The sequence below is a fragment of the Coffea eugenioides genome, chromosome 3 (genome assembly GCF_003713205.1).
Source record: "Coffea eugenioides isolate CCC68of chromosome 3, Ceug_1.0, whole genome shotgun sequence".
Lineage (NCBI taxonomy): Eukaryota > Viridiplantae > Streptophyta > Magnoliopsida > Gentianales > Rubiaceae > Coffea > Coffea eugenioides.
This window is the reverse complement of record NC_040037.1, coordinates 23,745,305-23,761,369: the sequence shown is the minus strand read 5'-3', so window position 1 is coordinate 23,761,369 and position 16,065 is coordinate 23,745,305. Positions and strand designations below refer to the sequence as shown.

At 33.3% G+C, this 16,065-nt stretch overlaps 1 protein-coding gene across 1 annotated transcript in view; it reads left to right on the top strand.

Annotated features, from left to right (window-relative positions):
* Window positions 1-4,663: 4,663 nt before the first annotated feature.
* The window catches only part of LOC113766333 (E3 ubiquitin protein ligase DRIP2-like), a 36,369-nt gene continuing 24,967 nt past the window's right edge, over window positions 4,664-16,065 (top strand). Inside the window, exons 1-7 of the mRNA XM_027310537.1 lie at window positions 4,664-4,769; window positions 5,660-5,759; window positions 6,487-6,907; window positions 6,994-7,373; window positions 7,480-7,530; window positions 8,553-8,631; window positions 8,977-9,100. Of these exons, the coding sequence (XP_027166338.1) occupies window positions 4,664-4,769; window positions 5,660-5,759; window positions 6,487-6,907; window positions 6,994-7,373; window positions 7,480-7,530; window positions 8,553-8,631; window positions 8,977-9,100 (1,261 nt within the window). The remainder of the gene's footprint in view (window positions 4,770-5,659; window positions 5,760-6,486; window positions 6,908-6,993; window positions 7,374-7,479; window positions 7,531-8,552; window positions 8,632-8,976; window positions 9,101-16,065) is intronic.

Below are 16,065 nucleotides of genomic sequence, written 5' to 3'. Positions count from 1 at the left end.
CAAATGTGACCCCCGATCCCTTTCTTTGGTTACGTAGACCTAAAAATTCTTTAAAAAAGGGTTTGTTTGCTTTTCTTTTCAAAAAATCACTTTTTTTTTCAAAAAATCACTTTTTGGGTGACTTGGTACACCCTAACCCTATACCAAGTGGCGACTCCATTTTCCATTCAAAAACCCTTTTTAAACTTTGTTTGGCCAAACCGTCGCATTTCACAATCCCACGGCCTTTTATTTTCATTTTTACACACGTTCACATACATATCCCACACACTACTTTTACACACTCAAAAAGTGGGGCGCGACAGTTCTGCCTATGATTGTGAAGAATATGAAATTAACAAAAGTCAAGAACAAAAGAATCTATGTTCACTTATACAATCCTAGCCCAAAGTTTTAAACTTGTATATTGACTTTATCAAGTTTAGGGTCAGATGGGATGTTTATATTGAATTCAAGTTTCATTATAAACTAGAGACACTCTAACATTTTTCCATCATTTTATATAGAGATATGGATTTCAACTATATGGTACCATGAAGACAATTAGAGATGAGGATACTGTCTCTTGGTGGCTATATATTTTGATTTTCTATCCTATCAGGATGCAAAGGAATTAGGGTACCCTTAACTTGCATGTGCATAATTATACTTAACTTCTTAGCAGCTTATTTGTCAATATCATGTAATGCAGGATACTACTTTCAATTTTTTAGAACACTAAGTTGTAAAAGAACCTCAGTACTTTAAACATTGTATTATTCATGTAAAGATTCTCACTCAAAATATCTTTGATTAACACGACTATCCTGGCAAAACATGAGAAACTTACTTGTTCAGAAGAAATTAATGTAACCAAGAGTAAAGAATATTGCTTGTGAAGCTAGGAACCAAACTGATAAAGCTTTAGTATACCAAGAAACTCTAGAACCTCTAGTTATCAACAGAAATAGAAAAGGCGAATTACACCAATCACCAAATGATACAATTGAAGGTGGAGTTGAGTTCTTGTCAAGCCATTACCTACTTGGAGAAAGGAGAAGTGGAAATAAAACTTCAAACCCAAATGCTCCACTTGCCTATCAAGAAAGGAGACACACTAGAGGAAAGGTTATTCCTTTCTAAAACACTTTGCTAGCCAATATGGATTCTATCAAAGTAGATGACAATCGGTCTCCAATCTCAAGTAATCTCTTAAGTGTAAGAATAATGGTTTTTTCTTAAAGATACATTGCTCTTTGCTTGACTAAGACATTGACTTTTTGATGTTTCTATGAAATCCTTTTAACTTTGAGCCCTTGACAGAACAAGTGAACATAGCAAGCAAAACTATGGAGAGAGACCATTGGAACAAATGAATCAATTGAAAAAACTTCCGGTTGACTTAGCAAAAGTTGTAGGAAAATCCATACGTAGGACATCTACTACAAAAATATTTGTTACATTCAAAATTAAACTAGCTAAACCAAATGTCATAGAATTAGCTTCTATAGTTATAGCCATAAATAAGTCTAGAAAAAGACATCCAAGGAAAAGAAAAGAAGACAAAAATGATGGCTAATAATTTGAACATTCCTACCCAAACTTTTCAAATTTTTGTAAGTATAAAATTTTGTTTTCTCAAGCATTAAAGATCTTTTGCCCTATGGAATATACTGAAAGCTTTGTGGAAAATTCACCATAATTGATGATTGTTGTTAGACATGTGAGCATTTTTTCCCTCTTTATTTTTTTTTGCTTTATCCTTTTTTTGTATTCCTTTTTTTGCCTAATTTCTTGCTTTATTTGATTTTCATTCAACAATTGTGCTTAATCATATGCTCAAGAAAGTGATACCTCAATTGTACTTGAATGCCTAATCAAATAACCATAAGCATTATTCGCGCAAGGCATGTGTTTATAACTAGTTCTTACATGATATGTAATGCACGATTGTATGGGTGTCAACATTTGAATATTTATACCCAAAAATGATTTGTGTATTAAAATCATTTTCCATCTTTTAAAACTTTTTCTTGAAAGAAATTAAAATTAACCTTTCCTTTTTCTTTTTGATGGTATTGACATGGCTAAAGCTCAACTATCACTTACTTGCTCAAGTTTGTTACTGATGTACCCGTGCTTGAGTTGATTACCAATGTACTTATACTTGAGTTCAAGTTCGAATACATCAAAATTTCTATATTAGTGCCCCCAGTAATTTAAAATAAAAAATTTAGTCCATGTTTATCTTTTCCTTTTTTTCTTTTTCTTTTTCCATTTTTTCTCACCATATCTGATATTAACCAATTTAGCCAAATGATGAATCAAAACACTTCCTATCAGATTAAGGAGAGACCCCAAAAAAATTAAACATTAAAAAATCAATCAAAATCTCTTCTCTCATTTGTTAAGGATTTCCTTTTTTAAAACAAAATCCATCAAACACAAACAATAGAGAGTGAACATTAAAGTGACGTTAGATCGGCAGTAGTGAAGGCTCTCTGGTATGGTAGGTGGTAGATCTATAACAAAGGAAGCGTTTTGATAGTTGTAGTGGCACCTATGCTAAAAGGGCTTAGTAGTGAGGGAGGTGGTGATGAAGGAGCGACGAATTTGTGATAGGGAATGAGTAAAGGAGCGTGGAACAGTGGTGAGGTTTTGAGGGGTTGAGAGAAGGGGTAAAAATTTGGGAGTGTTTTTCAAGTAGTGAAGAAAGATTGAAATATTCAATAATAGAGAGACTTTAGCATATTTTTTTTTAAAACAAATATGATTAGATGATATTGGCCACTTATTCTTTAAAGTTAGAATGGTTACAAGATGTAATTTGTTCAAGAGGTATAGACTTTTTTGTAATTTTACATATGATATATTTTAAAAGGAAAAAAAAGCTCGAAATGCTCAATGAGCATTTGAGCAGAGTATCTACATGCTCAAGATTAGCTCATCAAGCCTATTGAACACCTCAAGTTCGACTCAAGTTTGAAGTGACTAAACTCGAGCCAATTTTTTGACTAAGCTACTCACCCCTACAATGCAAGATTGTATGTGTGTCAATATCTCACTATTTATGCCCAAAAATGATTTGTGTATCAAAGTCCTTTTCTATGTTTAAAACTTTTTGTAGGAAGAAATTCAAATTAAACTTTCCTTTTTGTTTTTGATGGCTAAATCTCAAGCATTCACTTGCTTGCCATATAGATCACAATTTTTACAATGCTAGACTTCAATTTTTAACAAAATAAGTTGGATCCACATAAACAATTTTTAACCTTGACAGAACAAGACAATTTACATTGATGTGCCGAAGTACGCTACATAGAATATTTTCAAACTTTTCTATGGGGAAAAAGTTTATTTTATCAAGGATATTCTTGAAAATTTCCAATTATTAGCGGGTGAAAAACCTCAATTGCCCTTCCTCTAGTTCAGTCTATGATTGTGAAGAATAAAAGCTTAACAGCAATCAAGAGCAAGAGAATCTAAATCTTATCCACCTATAAATTTAGAGTCCAAAGCTATAAACTTGCTATTCCCGCTTTGCTAAATACTAGATTATGTATAATGCAACAACATTTCATGGAGATAGAGCAGTATGAGTCAATGTTGTTATATACGGACCGGCTAGCGATTCGGCTAAACTATTGGATCAGGGATCAATTGGTTGGATTGGTCTGACCGTTCTCAAAAACTCGCTAACGTCAGCATGATGTCATAATTATTTTATATTTTTATAAGTTTCAGAAATATTGAAATTAAGTTCTTGGTTATATTCGGCCAATCATACAAAATATTCCAAAAATATTAGACTTATAATCAAATATACACCTAATAATTATATATAAAAATGTAAATTCATGACTAAAATATGTCCATTTTTCAAAACTACTTGAAAAACTAAATTAAAACAAATTAATGCAAGTTGGAATCATTGATGCTAAATTGATAAGATGATAGGGGTGAAACATCTTGATTTAGAGATCATTCAGGAAAGTGAGTAATGTTGGTGTTTACACTAAGTGGGTGGCATTTTCATACTCCTATTAATAAATGAAAGTGTTACAATTTAGTTAATTCAAATTATGTTTAGGAAAAATAAGAAAGAAAAGTTTGAGAACTCGGTCAACCAGTCGAATTGGGTCACTGGTTAGCCGATTTTTGATGATTTTGACTGGTTTTTGACCAAAGCGATTTTGTGCTACAAACTAACTCGGGAAGAAGGCCGGGTTGGACTGGCCGGTTCGACCGGTCCAGTCCGGGTCTAATAACACTGGTATGAGTAACTCTCCTTGAAACAAAATGTGAAAGACATCATACCTGGCATTCTGTGATCCTCAAATCTGATTCTAATTAATCTCTCCTTCATTTCCTTCAAATATTCTTAAACTCTATTAATTTCTCCTTAATCTCATTTCTTTCATTTTTATCCACTTGTTTCTCTAGATCGATACCGATAAAAATCAATCACAAGAAAAGCAGAGTAACTTTCAACACTTAAATGCTTCAACCAATTTTTTGATTCATTCCTCATATGATCTCAAAAATCTTTCCCTTTTACTCACCCTTTTTGCAAATTTATTTTTATAGAGCGGCATGTAGTAATAAAGAGGCCTTGGGAGCTTTGGGTTGGAATCTTTAATGTTTTTTCTTTTTCTAGAAGATTAAGAGCGTTTTAAGGTGAAAGATGAGTTTCAAAACTCGGCATGCAACCATTGAAAGGCTTTTGGCTTGTGGGATTTGCCAAAAACTTGTTAGGGATTGCACTACAATTGACGAGTGTTGCCATACTTGTAAGCATCTTCTTTGCTTTTTTTCCCTCATTTTCTGTATTCTTTTTACATTATTTTTCCTTATTTAGATTCTAAATCAAATGATTTATATATACAGAGATGTGGGTTCTAAATTTTTTCTCAATTCGAGTTTGAAGTCATGCTTTGATCCATATTTTCATGGTCCTATTGATTTTTTCCCCTTCTTTCTTGAGTTTTTTTACATTCTCTAGATGTGAATTTACCTAATTTCATCCCCGCTTGATCAAATTTTTGTCAATTTATGCTCATCCGATCAAGATTTTGCACCATCATGTTACTATAAAAATTTTGATTTTTGTCAATGGTGTAATTTCACCAGCCTCAAATTTGATTTTCTAAAATTTCATTTTAATCTACCCTAGCTTTACTCAATTTACATTCACTTTTTTCTTCTTCTTTTTTTTTAGTTATGTGATTAGTGTTTGAGTTGTGTTAGTTTTGGCAACAAATAGTAAAGTAACAAATTTTTCATTTTCGATCAGATTTTTTTTAATTTTAGGGCAGGTTTCATTTTATTTCTTGTTCTGTTGGTACCCTGGCTAAGTGACTAGGCTACTGAAAACAAGGAAATTTTTGAAATAGAAAATTCTTTTTTCTCCTTGTTTCATCATAATCTTTGTATCTAACAAAACCTTATCAAAGTCAACTCGAGAAATTTCATTGAATTTCAAGACTATATTTTAGGAGAATGTGTCAATTTTTTGGCACTATCATAAAGATTTTTTGATCTTAGTTTCCTCAGAGTTATGCTGTAGAGAATATTATTGCATGATTTCATCTTTGTAGGTGTTATTTTGCTTTTTAAATTGTTCCACGGTGTAAAATAGATTGAGTTTAATGTAATTTTGGCTTTTGTCATTGTTGAACAGTTTGCAAGAAGTGCATAACCGGAAAGATCATTGAAGAAAACTTGCGCAACTGTCCAGAGTGCAACATAGATCTTGGTGGTGCTCCATTGCAGAGGCTCAAGTATGAACTTTTCTTCTTTTGCAATTGATTGATTTCTTCTTCTTGTGCAAAATCATTTACTCTTGCTTCTCGAGATCTAACCAACTAATCAGTCTAATGAATGGCCCTTTGCTTGAGGTAAGTTGCTAGGTATTAATATGTATTTCCATTAAATTTACAATTAGACCATGTGTCGTACAAAGAACAACATGCAAATGCATGTGTTTTTACGTGTGGTGCGATATATTGTGCCAAACCTAACCTATAACTGATTTTGTTCTAGTAATTGATTTATTCTTGAGATTTGTGGCAAGGGCAGTAAGACAATTTCTAGACTATTATCCTTAAAGATAGAATCGATCTCATGAAATTGAGAATTAAATGGGATGTTCTTGTTGAATTAAAGTTCCATTTTGATTTTAAGGCCTCATAACACCTTTCCGTGATCATGTTTAGAGGTATGGACTTCAGCCATATAGTGTCATGAAAGCTATTAGATGAGGATACTTCCTCTTAGTAGTAGCTATATCTTTTGGTATTTACCTTATCTACCCTAACAGGATGACGGGGAATTAGGATACCCTTGATTTTCATGTGCATAAATTATACTTTTTAACTTACAGCAATTTACTCATCAATATGATATGGTGTAGGATGTTAAATTTTATGAAGAACTTCACTACTCTAAATAGTGCATAGATTACTTACTTATTGTCACTCAAAATTTCTTCATTTTTCAAATTGACAGGCACGACTATCGTTGGCAAAGTATAAGAAACAAGTATGTCAGCATAAAAAAATTAGCGAAACCAAAAGTGGAGGATGTTGCTCGTGAAGCCAAGAACCATGTTGATAATCCTCCAGTGAACCAAGTGGCTTCAGAATTGCCTATTGTCGATAGAAAAGGAAAAGGTAAAGTTTATCAACTGCCAAATGAATCAGTGGAAACTGAAACTGAGCCTGATGTTGAGCTATTGTCCACTAGAAGAAAGGAGAAATCCGTTTCTTCTTTAGTTGGTCGAATTGAAACTTCAAACACAATTGCTCCACCTACCCATCAAAAAAGGAAAAACACTAGAGAAAACCCTATTCCTTCCTGGGGGGCTTCTCTATCTAGTATGAGTTCTACTCAAGAAGACGAAAATCGTTCTCAAATCTCAAGTAATCCGGTAAGTGTATAAAACATTTTTTGGTTTTTTTAAAAACACATTGTTCTTTGCTTGACTATGACATTGAATTTTTGATATTTCTGAAGAATCCTTTTGCTGCCTCTGAGCCCTTAAAGAAACAAGTGGCACATAATAGCCAAGAGCATGGAGGGGAACCTCCGAAAGAAATGAATGACTTGCTGAAATCCCTAGATGGCTCAGTTGAAGTCGTAACAAAATCCAGACGTAGGAGGTCTTCTGCCAAAAAAGCTGTTACATCTGAAATCAAAATAGGTGAATCACATGGCATAGGATCAGCTTCTCTAGCTGCTAGTCCAAAAAAATATAGAAAAGGACGCCCAAGAAAACAAGACAAAAATGGTCTCGCTGAGGATCTGAATATTCCCACCCAAATTGTGGTTGATTCTTCGAGTGTTTGTGGAAGAAAGACCCAAGTTTGGTTCCAACTTGTTGGCTGTAAGAAGCAGTAAGGCTTAATTTCCCTGCAGTAATTTGATTAAGCTTTAGAGAAAATACCTATACTATTCAGTTTTCTTACAACATGTATTGGATATTTTGATTGACTCTTTTAGGGAAAGTTGTGGCATTTTACCTTCAATGCCTCCTCAATATCTAAGGGTTCAGTAAGTCCCTCAATAATGTTTGTTGCTTGCATGTTTTTCAATTCAAACACATACATCCTTTTGTTTCTGAGATCTCATGTAACTTACACAGGAGTAGGTAGCTTGGATCACTATTAGTAGCAACCACCACAAATGATATTTGATCTGGATTGAAATGTTGACACATCTTGTAAACAAAGTGATTTTTTTTCCTTTTCTTTCATTGTTTCAAATGTTAATTGAAATTCATCTTAAATTTAGGTCATCCATGCAAAAAAGTTTAGGTTTATCTAGTATCACATGCACATGCAGATATAGTATTATTAAGGCCTTTAAACAATCTATTGTAGCTTAGTCGTATTTAACATGACATGAGAAGTAGCTATATAGCTTCATATGGTTTGGTTCATGACATCCATCTGAATAAGATATAGAATTATCTTGTTGATTCCATCCCAACTTCATCTATTTGTTTTATAGTTACTTATCATTGAACATATAACCAAAGCTATAAATTGAAACCCTATATGAAAGGTCAAGGGTGTTTCAACTTTGGAAGCAAGAAGTTTTAGTGTATTTTTCATTTCCATCTATTTTAGCGAAAGATTCATATAGGTTAGCATTGGGATAAGAGCAAAAAAGATTTTTGTCTTATTATTTTTCTTGCTCAATTATTATATTGCTGCATACGGTAATGAGAAAAAAAGGCTAATAAGCTTCTGGATAGTGGAATAATGCATGCATGTACAATTCAAAGAGTAATCATGACCTAGCTTATGATACTTTCTCTAGATTTATGTTTGGCATTAAGCTACACAAATCGATTGCAGAGATCACAAAATTTATTAAAACCATATTTGACTACTTGGAATTATGTCTTAAATTTTTTATATGATTTGAGAAGGTAAATTTGAACTAGATACAAAGTGATGAAGTTCGGACGCATCTTAGCTTTTTCTTACTTTAGACTTGACAATTATTTTGTTTATTTAGACTTTCTTGTGGTTTAAAGTAATGTTTTCTTATTTTATCAATTGTTATAGGGATGTCAACATGCCTGCTAGATTCATCAAGAAATACCTGGTGGTGAAGCTGGGCCTTCAAAGTGAAGATGAGAAAAAGGTCCAAAAGCTTAACTCATAACTTGCTTCCATTTCATCGTACTTTAGGCAGTTTTTTTGGGTACAATTACTTTCTTTATTAATCAAATTTAGCTAGTACAAAACTTTTTTTTTTGTTTTCTTGCCATCATTGATATGCATTTGAATAAATTGGAGACACGGTTTTATTTTGTTCCTTTTATACACAATACTAATGCTTTCTTTTTGTTATTATCCATATCTGAGGCACCAATTCATGTGTTATAATGTGAAAATCCCTGTCTCGTGTTAACTTGCTTGTATTGTTTTGCTATATATTTTGGGATTTGCTACTATTAACTTAATTTATTCATCTCTTATTTTGCAGGTGGAGGTTAGTATGAGAGGTCAACAAATTCATCCAGAAATGCGACTGCATCAACTTGTAGAAATGTGGATTAAGACATTAAGAAAACCAGAAAGGAAGAAAGCTGTAACAGTGGGTAGTTCAGGCAAAGATTTTGTAATGGTTTTCATATATAGTTTGCAATTGTAGAGCTAAACCCTATTGAGGAGTTTTTCCTAGCACTTAAACTTCTAGAATTGATTAGAAAACTTATGTTCTTGAACTTTTTCAGCTTTCCTTATCTATTTTTTGTTGTTGTTGTTGTGAAAGTTTGAACCTATTTGAACTTGGATATAGGACAATGAAATCTTTTTTTTTTGTTTATGAATAAATAAAAAAACATTTGTTTGAACCCAATTTTTGTGGTGTGTGGACTCATGGATATGAGGCAGTGATAATTAAAAATATCTATGACTCATTTCGGAGATTTCTCTGGGATGGTTAGTACTGTTGGTCATCATTTTTTTAAAACCTTTTTTAATTAGTAAAAACAAAATGAATAAATTAATAAATAAATTTCTTACCCAGCCTCATGGTAGATTTGATGAAAATAAAGACCAGGGCAAAAGTTAGGGGGAAATAATGCGGATCTATTGCATCCCAAGTTTTTTGGAAAAATGGCTGTAGGTTTTCTTTAAGGAAAATATTTTTACATAATTAGCTAGTTGAAATTGTGATCTAAAGTCTAGAAGTAGGGTCGAAAGACAAATCAAGCTACTCGGTACTTAAATCGAATTTGACTCATTAAGAACTTGTTCGAATTTTGTTTGTTAATTAATCAAAATGAAGTTTGAACAATATTTTGTGTTTGATAAATTATTAAATTGGACTAAAACTTGGCGTGATTAGCATATATTTGAAAATGATAGATAAAAAACTTAAGTTACTAAAATAATAGTTAACTCCATCCATGATAAATTATGTATAGAATTGGATCGATTTTAGTCTTCAACCAATCAATTGTGCTACAAGTAACTATCAAAAGGAAAAATGAGATAGTATTTATTCTAACTTTATTGGAGTTGGGCTGCATAAGAAAAGCTCATAAGAAATGATATGGACCATGTGAAAGCCCCACCTTCCCCTAAGGCGTACCAAAGGGGTTAGCGAACTGCCTGCCCAACTCTCGCCAGGACTACTAAGATGGTAATACACAAACTAAAATGTTCTGAAATATATATATTAGTGCTCCTAAACGATTCAACAATCACACAACGGAAAAATGAAAATCAAAACTGAAAGTGAATAGTGACTGCCACGTCACAATTCGGTCGGAACCCAATCGAATACAGATAACGTTATATAACTCTAGAGAATGAACATTTCCAAACCAAATATAATGCATGAACATGATTAAACATTTTTATATACATACGTTTGTAATTTACAAATCAAAAGGGAAATATTTGGATCAAGGTACATTTAGGGTTTTTCAACTCCGGAGGAGCTATACAAAAGAGTATTTATACTAGCTCAATTCATTCTTTAAAATGATGATTGGTCCAAAAGATGGTCCTCGGTAAGGAAAACAAAGTTAACGGGGTGAGTTTTCGCCCAATGAGGTACCATCACTCAAGCATTCAAGGATCACCAAAATACAATGCTACTTATGTCAAATACATTCATCAAATGAACAGGAACAACCATCGTACATCATTTAGAGAGTAAAAGGATACGAACGGTTCTCAAGAGCCCTCTTCCTCTTTTGTCGTACTTGATCTCACCTCCTTGACTCTCCGTCAACGCTTAAGAGTAACCATTACTGTAGACCCCACTTTACTCTGATTTCTGTCTACCACACATACCCCTTACCGGGCCCGAACACCAATCAGAACAGTAATGGTAATACTCGAGTATACCGGAATCAAGAGTCTCATACCCAAAGATCCCCAAAACAGTCCCCATGGCTTGTCAATTTCCCTTGACCAAGCCCTTTCTGACTCGAGTCAATTGACTACTAGTGAGGTTGAGCTTAGAGTTAACAGTAAAGGTCATTGGATACACGTCCAAACGACACCAAATCAAGTACAATCAAGAGAATTCCAAGTGATACAGTAAACGGTCAAATAAGCCATAGAGTACGAGAATGGTAAAGTACACCCTCGTCTCATCTAGCATAAACAGTAATCATAAGTAGTCCAATCACAGATTTCAAGTACAGTAAAGCCACGGAATAACAATCATGTGAGTAGTACACTCACCAAGTCAAACAAAGCAATTTCACAAGTTTTCGCCCGACGTAAGCCTCGGATCACCGGCACGCCCTATAACAATCAAGAAAGCACAATTGAGACTCGGACACGAGTCGAATACCTCTTAAATGAACTATTAAGGCAAAACCAAATATAGCTTGGAATGGAAAATACATAACATTTAGGGCTAAAAGTAGAAACAGACCCCAAAACCTTTCATTTCTATCCAACCTCAACCTAAACTCACAAGAATCTAATATCCTCAACATTTGGACAGCATTTCTCCTAAAATTTCAGATTTTCCATCCTACAAACAACCAATTAAATTCATCCAAAACAACCACAAGTACACCTACAAATCATAGGCTATTCAACACACCTCATTAGGGTTACAATACCCCTCAATCTTGGCCAATTAGAAGCTCAACAACCAACCATAATAAAGCCCTAAAACTGAAATTTTCCGCAAACAATCACAATTAACGCACAAAGGCTCCATTTAACACAATTTAGAGCTATCAATCCAAGGCCAACCATATCCATCATATGAAAACAGAAAAATCCCCAAAAAATCAGAAATTTATCTAACTCCACTTTAATCCATGAAATCTTCCATAAAATAACCTATTTAGCCACCACAAGTCACTAATTTACCATTATTAGGAACAAAAAGTGAGTTTCCAAGCAAAATACCTTGACACCTCAAGGAAGGTAGTAGCTTAGGGGTTCCTCCTCCAAAACAACTCCACCAATACCTTGAAACTCCCTTAGCAAGTCACTTTTGTGGACAAATTCAAGATTTAATCGGTTGGATTTCAAGATATAAGCAAGAAATGGAAGATAAAAGTTGAAGCTTTCTCTCTTTTCTCTCCTTAAGAGGTTCGGCCAAGAGGGTTGGAATGAAGATGATTTTTGGGTCAAAATTGAGGTTTTAGTAAAGGTAAAGAAAGTTAGTCAAAGTCCAAGTTCGAATAGGAAAGTGACACGTGGCACCTTTTATGTTTAAGGCTATCTTCTTGTCTCCCCATGGTTAATCCATCTAGGTAACCTCTAATTATCTCCTAACTCCTAGTAATTAAATCCTTTATGCAAAACTTAACCTAATTGGTCGAATTTCTCTCACTTAACGCATTAGCGGGTCCCACGTCCAATATACACTCCTAATTTCTCATGAACTAACTTATACTAGAAAATGATTTAAAAACTATATTTACTTATAAAAATATATATAAAATTAATATAATAAAGAAAATATAGAAAACGTGTGCAAAGGAATAAAATAATGCCTAAAATAAAGAATTTTTCCGGGTTCTCACAGACCATATTGTCTATAAAGGAGAATGATTTGAGTGACAATTTAGTAGCACTTTTTTGTATGCACATCACTACGTAATTGACCAAAATCAAGAATTCTTTTGTTTTTATCGGTGTTGCATATATTTGTTTCATTTGTCATTTGCATATATTTGTTTCATTTGTCATTTTGGGTTATGAAGTTGCACCAATAAAAAGAAGGATAATTGTTTGCTTCAATTTTCTATGTTAGGGCTGTTTGCCATTATTTATGAGGTAAAACTTAGAATATTCCCAACCACCAAAAAAAATTTATACAAATACGTCACAAAAAAAGCACACGATATAACTTTCCTTTATTGCTAAGTAATCTTAACAACAATGAACAACTTTTTGTCATGCTATAAGAGAATCAAAATATAACTATCCACACTCAAGATACCATGATAATATTAAATAGTAGGATTACTTATACACATAATATATAAAAAATATATCATCAACACTCAAATAGACATCCATATGATATTCTCTATGCAGATTAATTCGATGAAGTCAATCATCTTATCAAGGTAGCTAAAGTTGAGGCCTCAGGACTTAGAAATCTTGGGTTCAAATCCACTTGCCCCTTCCTCGCTTCTTAAATTCCAGTCTTCCCTGTTAGAAAAAAATTTTAAAAATAGAAAAATCATCTTATCGAACACCCACAAAACTAGTTTTGATATTATTAAATCATAGTAAATTTTGAAGAAATATAGTATGTGGTAGTTTATCCATATTAATAGTGTCTCAAATTTTAAAAAAAATTATAAAAGAGATCATGTTATCAATCACCTGTACAACTAGTTTTAATGTCACCACATCATAATAAATTTTGAAGAAACATAACATGTAGTAGTTTATCCATATTAATAGTGTTCCAATTATTGATACTATGACAAGAAATCTTAAAGAATAAACTCTAGTTAAATATAGTTTGATATCATAACACTTATTATTATATTTATCTAGATATATATATTTATTCCATGGACTTTATCTATTTAATTAGAATAACAAAACAACTAATAAGGTAAGATGCCATTCATTATATATAAATAGTTAAAGTAAATAAATAAAACCCTAGACTTTCGGGCATACATATTAATAATCTCTGACTTGTACCAAAGGGAAATCATTTTCCTCAAGTATTTGATTGAAACATTCTAAACTTGAGACTATCATTACTAAACAAAATATGACTTACAATAATGGTCGCTTGAGAGGAACATGATGCTTGAAAAGAACTGTATATTCTAAGCATTTAGAGTAGGATATAATGCTAACAAGGTGCTCATAAATGAGATGATGCTAACTCTAGTTGGAATCCTTTCGCTCTATTGACCTATTAAAAAAAACACCACACAAACCAAAAGCACATTCATCTAGGAAGCTAGAATAACAAATAAAATAGGATGAGATGTAAGTTTTAACAAATAAAATGGGACAAGATGTAATGTTTTGACAACATTCCTAAGCTGAATGGCATTAAAGTTCTTTTCCGAAAGTTAGAAGTCTCAAACCTAAAGTTAGAATAGCCAAAACGGAAAAGAAGTTGTTGGATTCAAGATTATACAGTCTTAATATTCCAAAGCTAAATGAGATTAAGGCATAGAGCTAATAATTAAAAGCCTCCAACCTAAGGTTAGAATAGTCAAAAAGGAAAAGAACTTGTCTGTTTCAAGATTATACAACCTAGGATTGTAAACAAAATTCCATGGGCCAAAATATTGTCAGCGTAAGTGTCGCGCCCCATTTTTGAAAATAAAATAAAATAATGAGTTTTAAGAAAATGGGATTTTTTAATTTAATTTTGAGTGAAAATGTGTGAATTAAATAATTTGTAAAGAATAAATAACGAAAATAGGCCTAATAATGGGACTAAAAAGTGCGACGATTTTGGCCTAAAATATAGTTTAAAAAGGGTATTTAATAAACAATAGGAGTCACCACTTGATATTGAGTTAAAGTGTACCAAGTCACCTAAAAATGAATTTTTAAAGAAAAAGTAGAAAAACCCTTTTTTAACGACTCCAAATCTACGAAAATCAGAGAAAAAGATTCGGGAGTCACATTTGAAGAAAGAGAAGGCAAGGATAAAAATCCAAGGCACCCTTTCAACCTAGCCAAGGCTTGTTGCGTGATTTAGTCAAAGATTTTCTTATTTTAACCTAAGAATTTATCACATTTGGATGTACTATATGAATGCAAACCCTAGACCTAAGTGGGTATCAGAGGGTCAGAATATCTCTTCAAAGTTTAATTGGTGTAAATCACATTAATTGTAATGCCCAAGGGTGACTATTTGAAGAGGTCACTGTGAGAACTTGTAAATTCCTTATATATTTCTTGAAAATTCCCTTTTATTTGAAAATTATTTGGCAATTATTATTCTACACTATCCTACTACTCAATCACCCTAGAAAAGTGCCAATGATCATAGGAAATTAGGGTTTTCCTTTCCGATTTCAATTCGAAGTGAAATAGGATTTTTCGTGTATCCGTAGTGTAATTATCCGGTATGGAGTAAGGATCAAATTTGGTACTTAAGAGTGACTTTTAGGTGAGAAATAATATGTGATTAGAAGCAATGATAAAAAGTTAGTGAATAGGAAGTAAAAACCCTAGTACGCGTGATTTAAGGAAAAACGGTGCGAACCGACGTGTACCGTGTGATACCCCAAATTTTAGGATACTATTTTTTGGAGGACTGTAGTGAGTGAGTAAGTCCCAGCGAGAGTTGGGCAGGCGACCCGCCAAAACCCTTTGGTACACCTTAGGGGGAGGTGGGGCCGTCACATACCGTGTACTACCGAGTGAACCCACCACTTGATCACCACTTTTTTTTACCATACAAGCTCATTATTATTTGAGCAAAATATCCCCTCAATCTCAGTTGCTTTGGCCGAAATGTTGACCAAAAATTGCAAGGAAAAGAACAAAAAAATGAGTGGAATTGGTGAGGACACTTGTTGGCCAACTAAGGGCCTTGACCAAGACCAATTGTCTTGCCTTCTTATCACTTTGGAGCTGCCTTTCTTCTTCATTTTTCTGCTGCTTTGGCCGAGAGAGAGGGAGAGAAAAACCAAGGGAGAGCTGCACCATTTCATCTTGAGTTTGAGTGTATTAAGTGAGGAAACAAGAAACTAAACCGATTAAAACCTTCCTTGAGTGTTTAGCTAGTGGTGTGTTGGTGAAATTTTGGAAGGAAAAGCTAGGGCTGCTCTTGGTAGTCACTTTAGCAAGGTAATAATGCTGATTTCCCCATTTCTTACACTTAATCTTGTTTAACTTGGCATAGCACCTTAAATTTGTGGTGGATGATAGCTATTATCATGATTTGGGTGGATATAGTGTATGTTTTCTTGAGTTACATGAGTTAGGGTTTGAGGTATTTGCTGCCTATACTTGTTGTATGGATGTATATGTTATATCTAAGTTTATATAAGTGATTGTGGTAGTGATTGAAGCAAGAAAGGAAAAAAGTTTCCTTTGAAACCGTAAAATTCCAGATTTCTGGAAAATTTGACTTCAGTTCTGTCCGGTT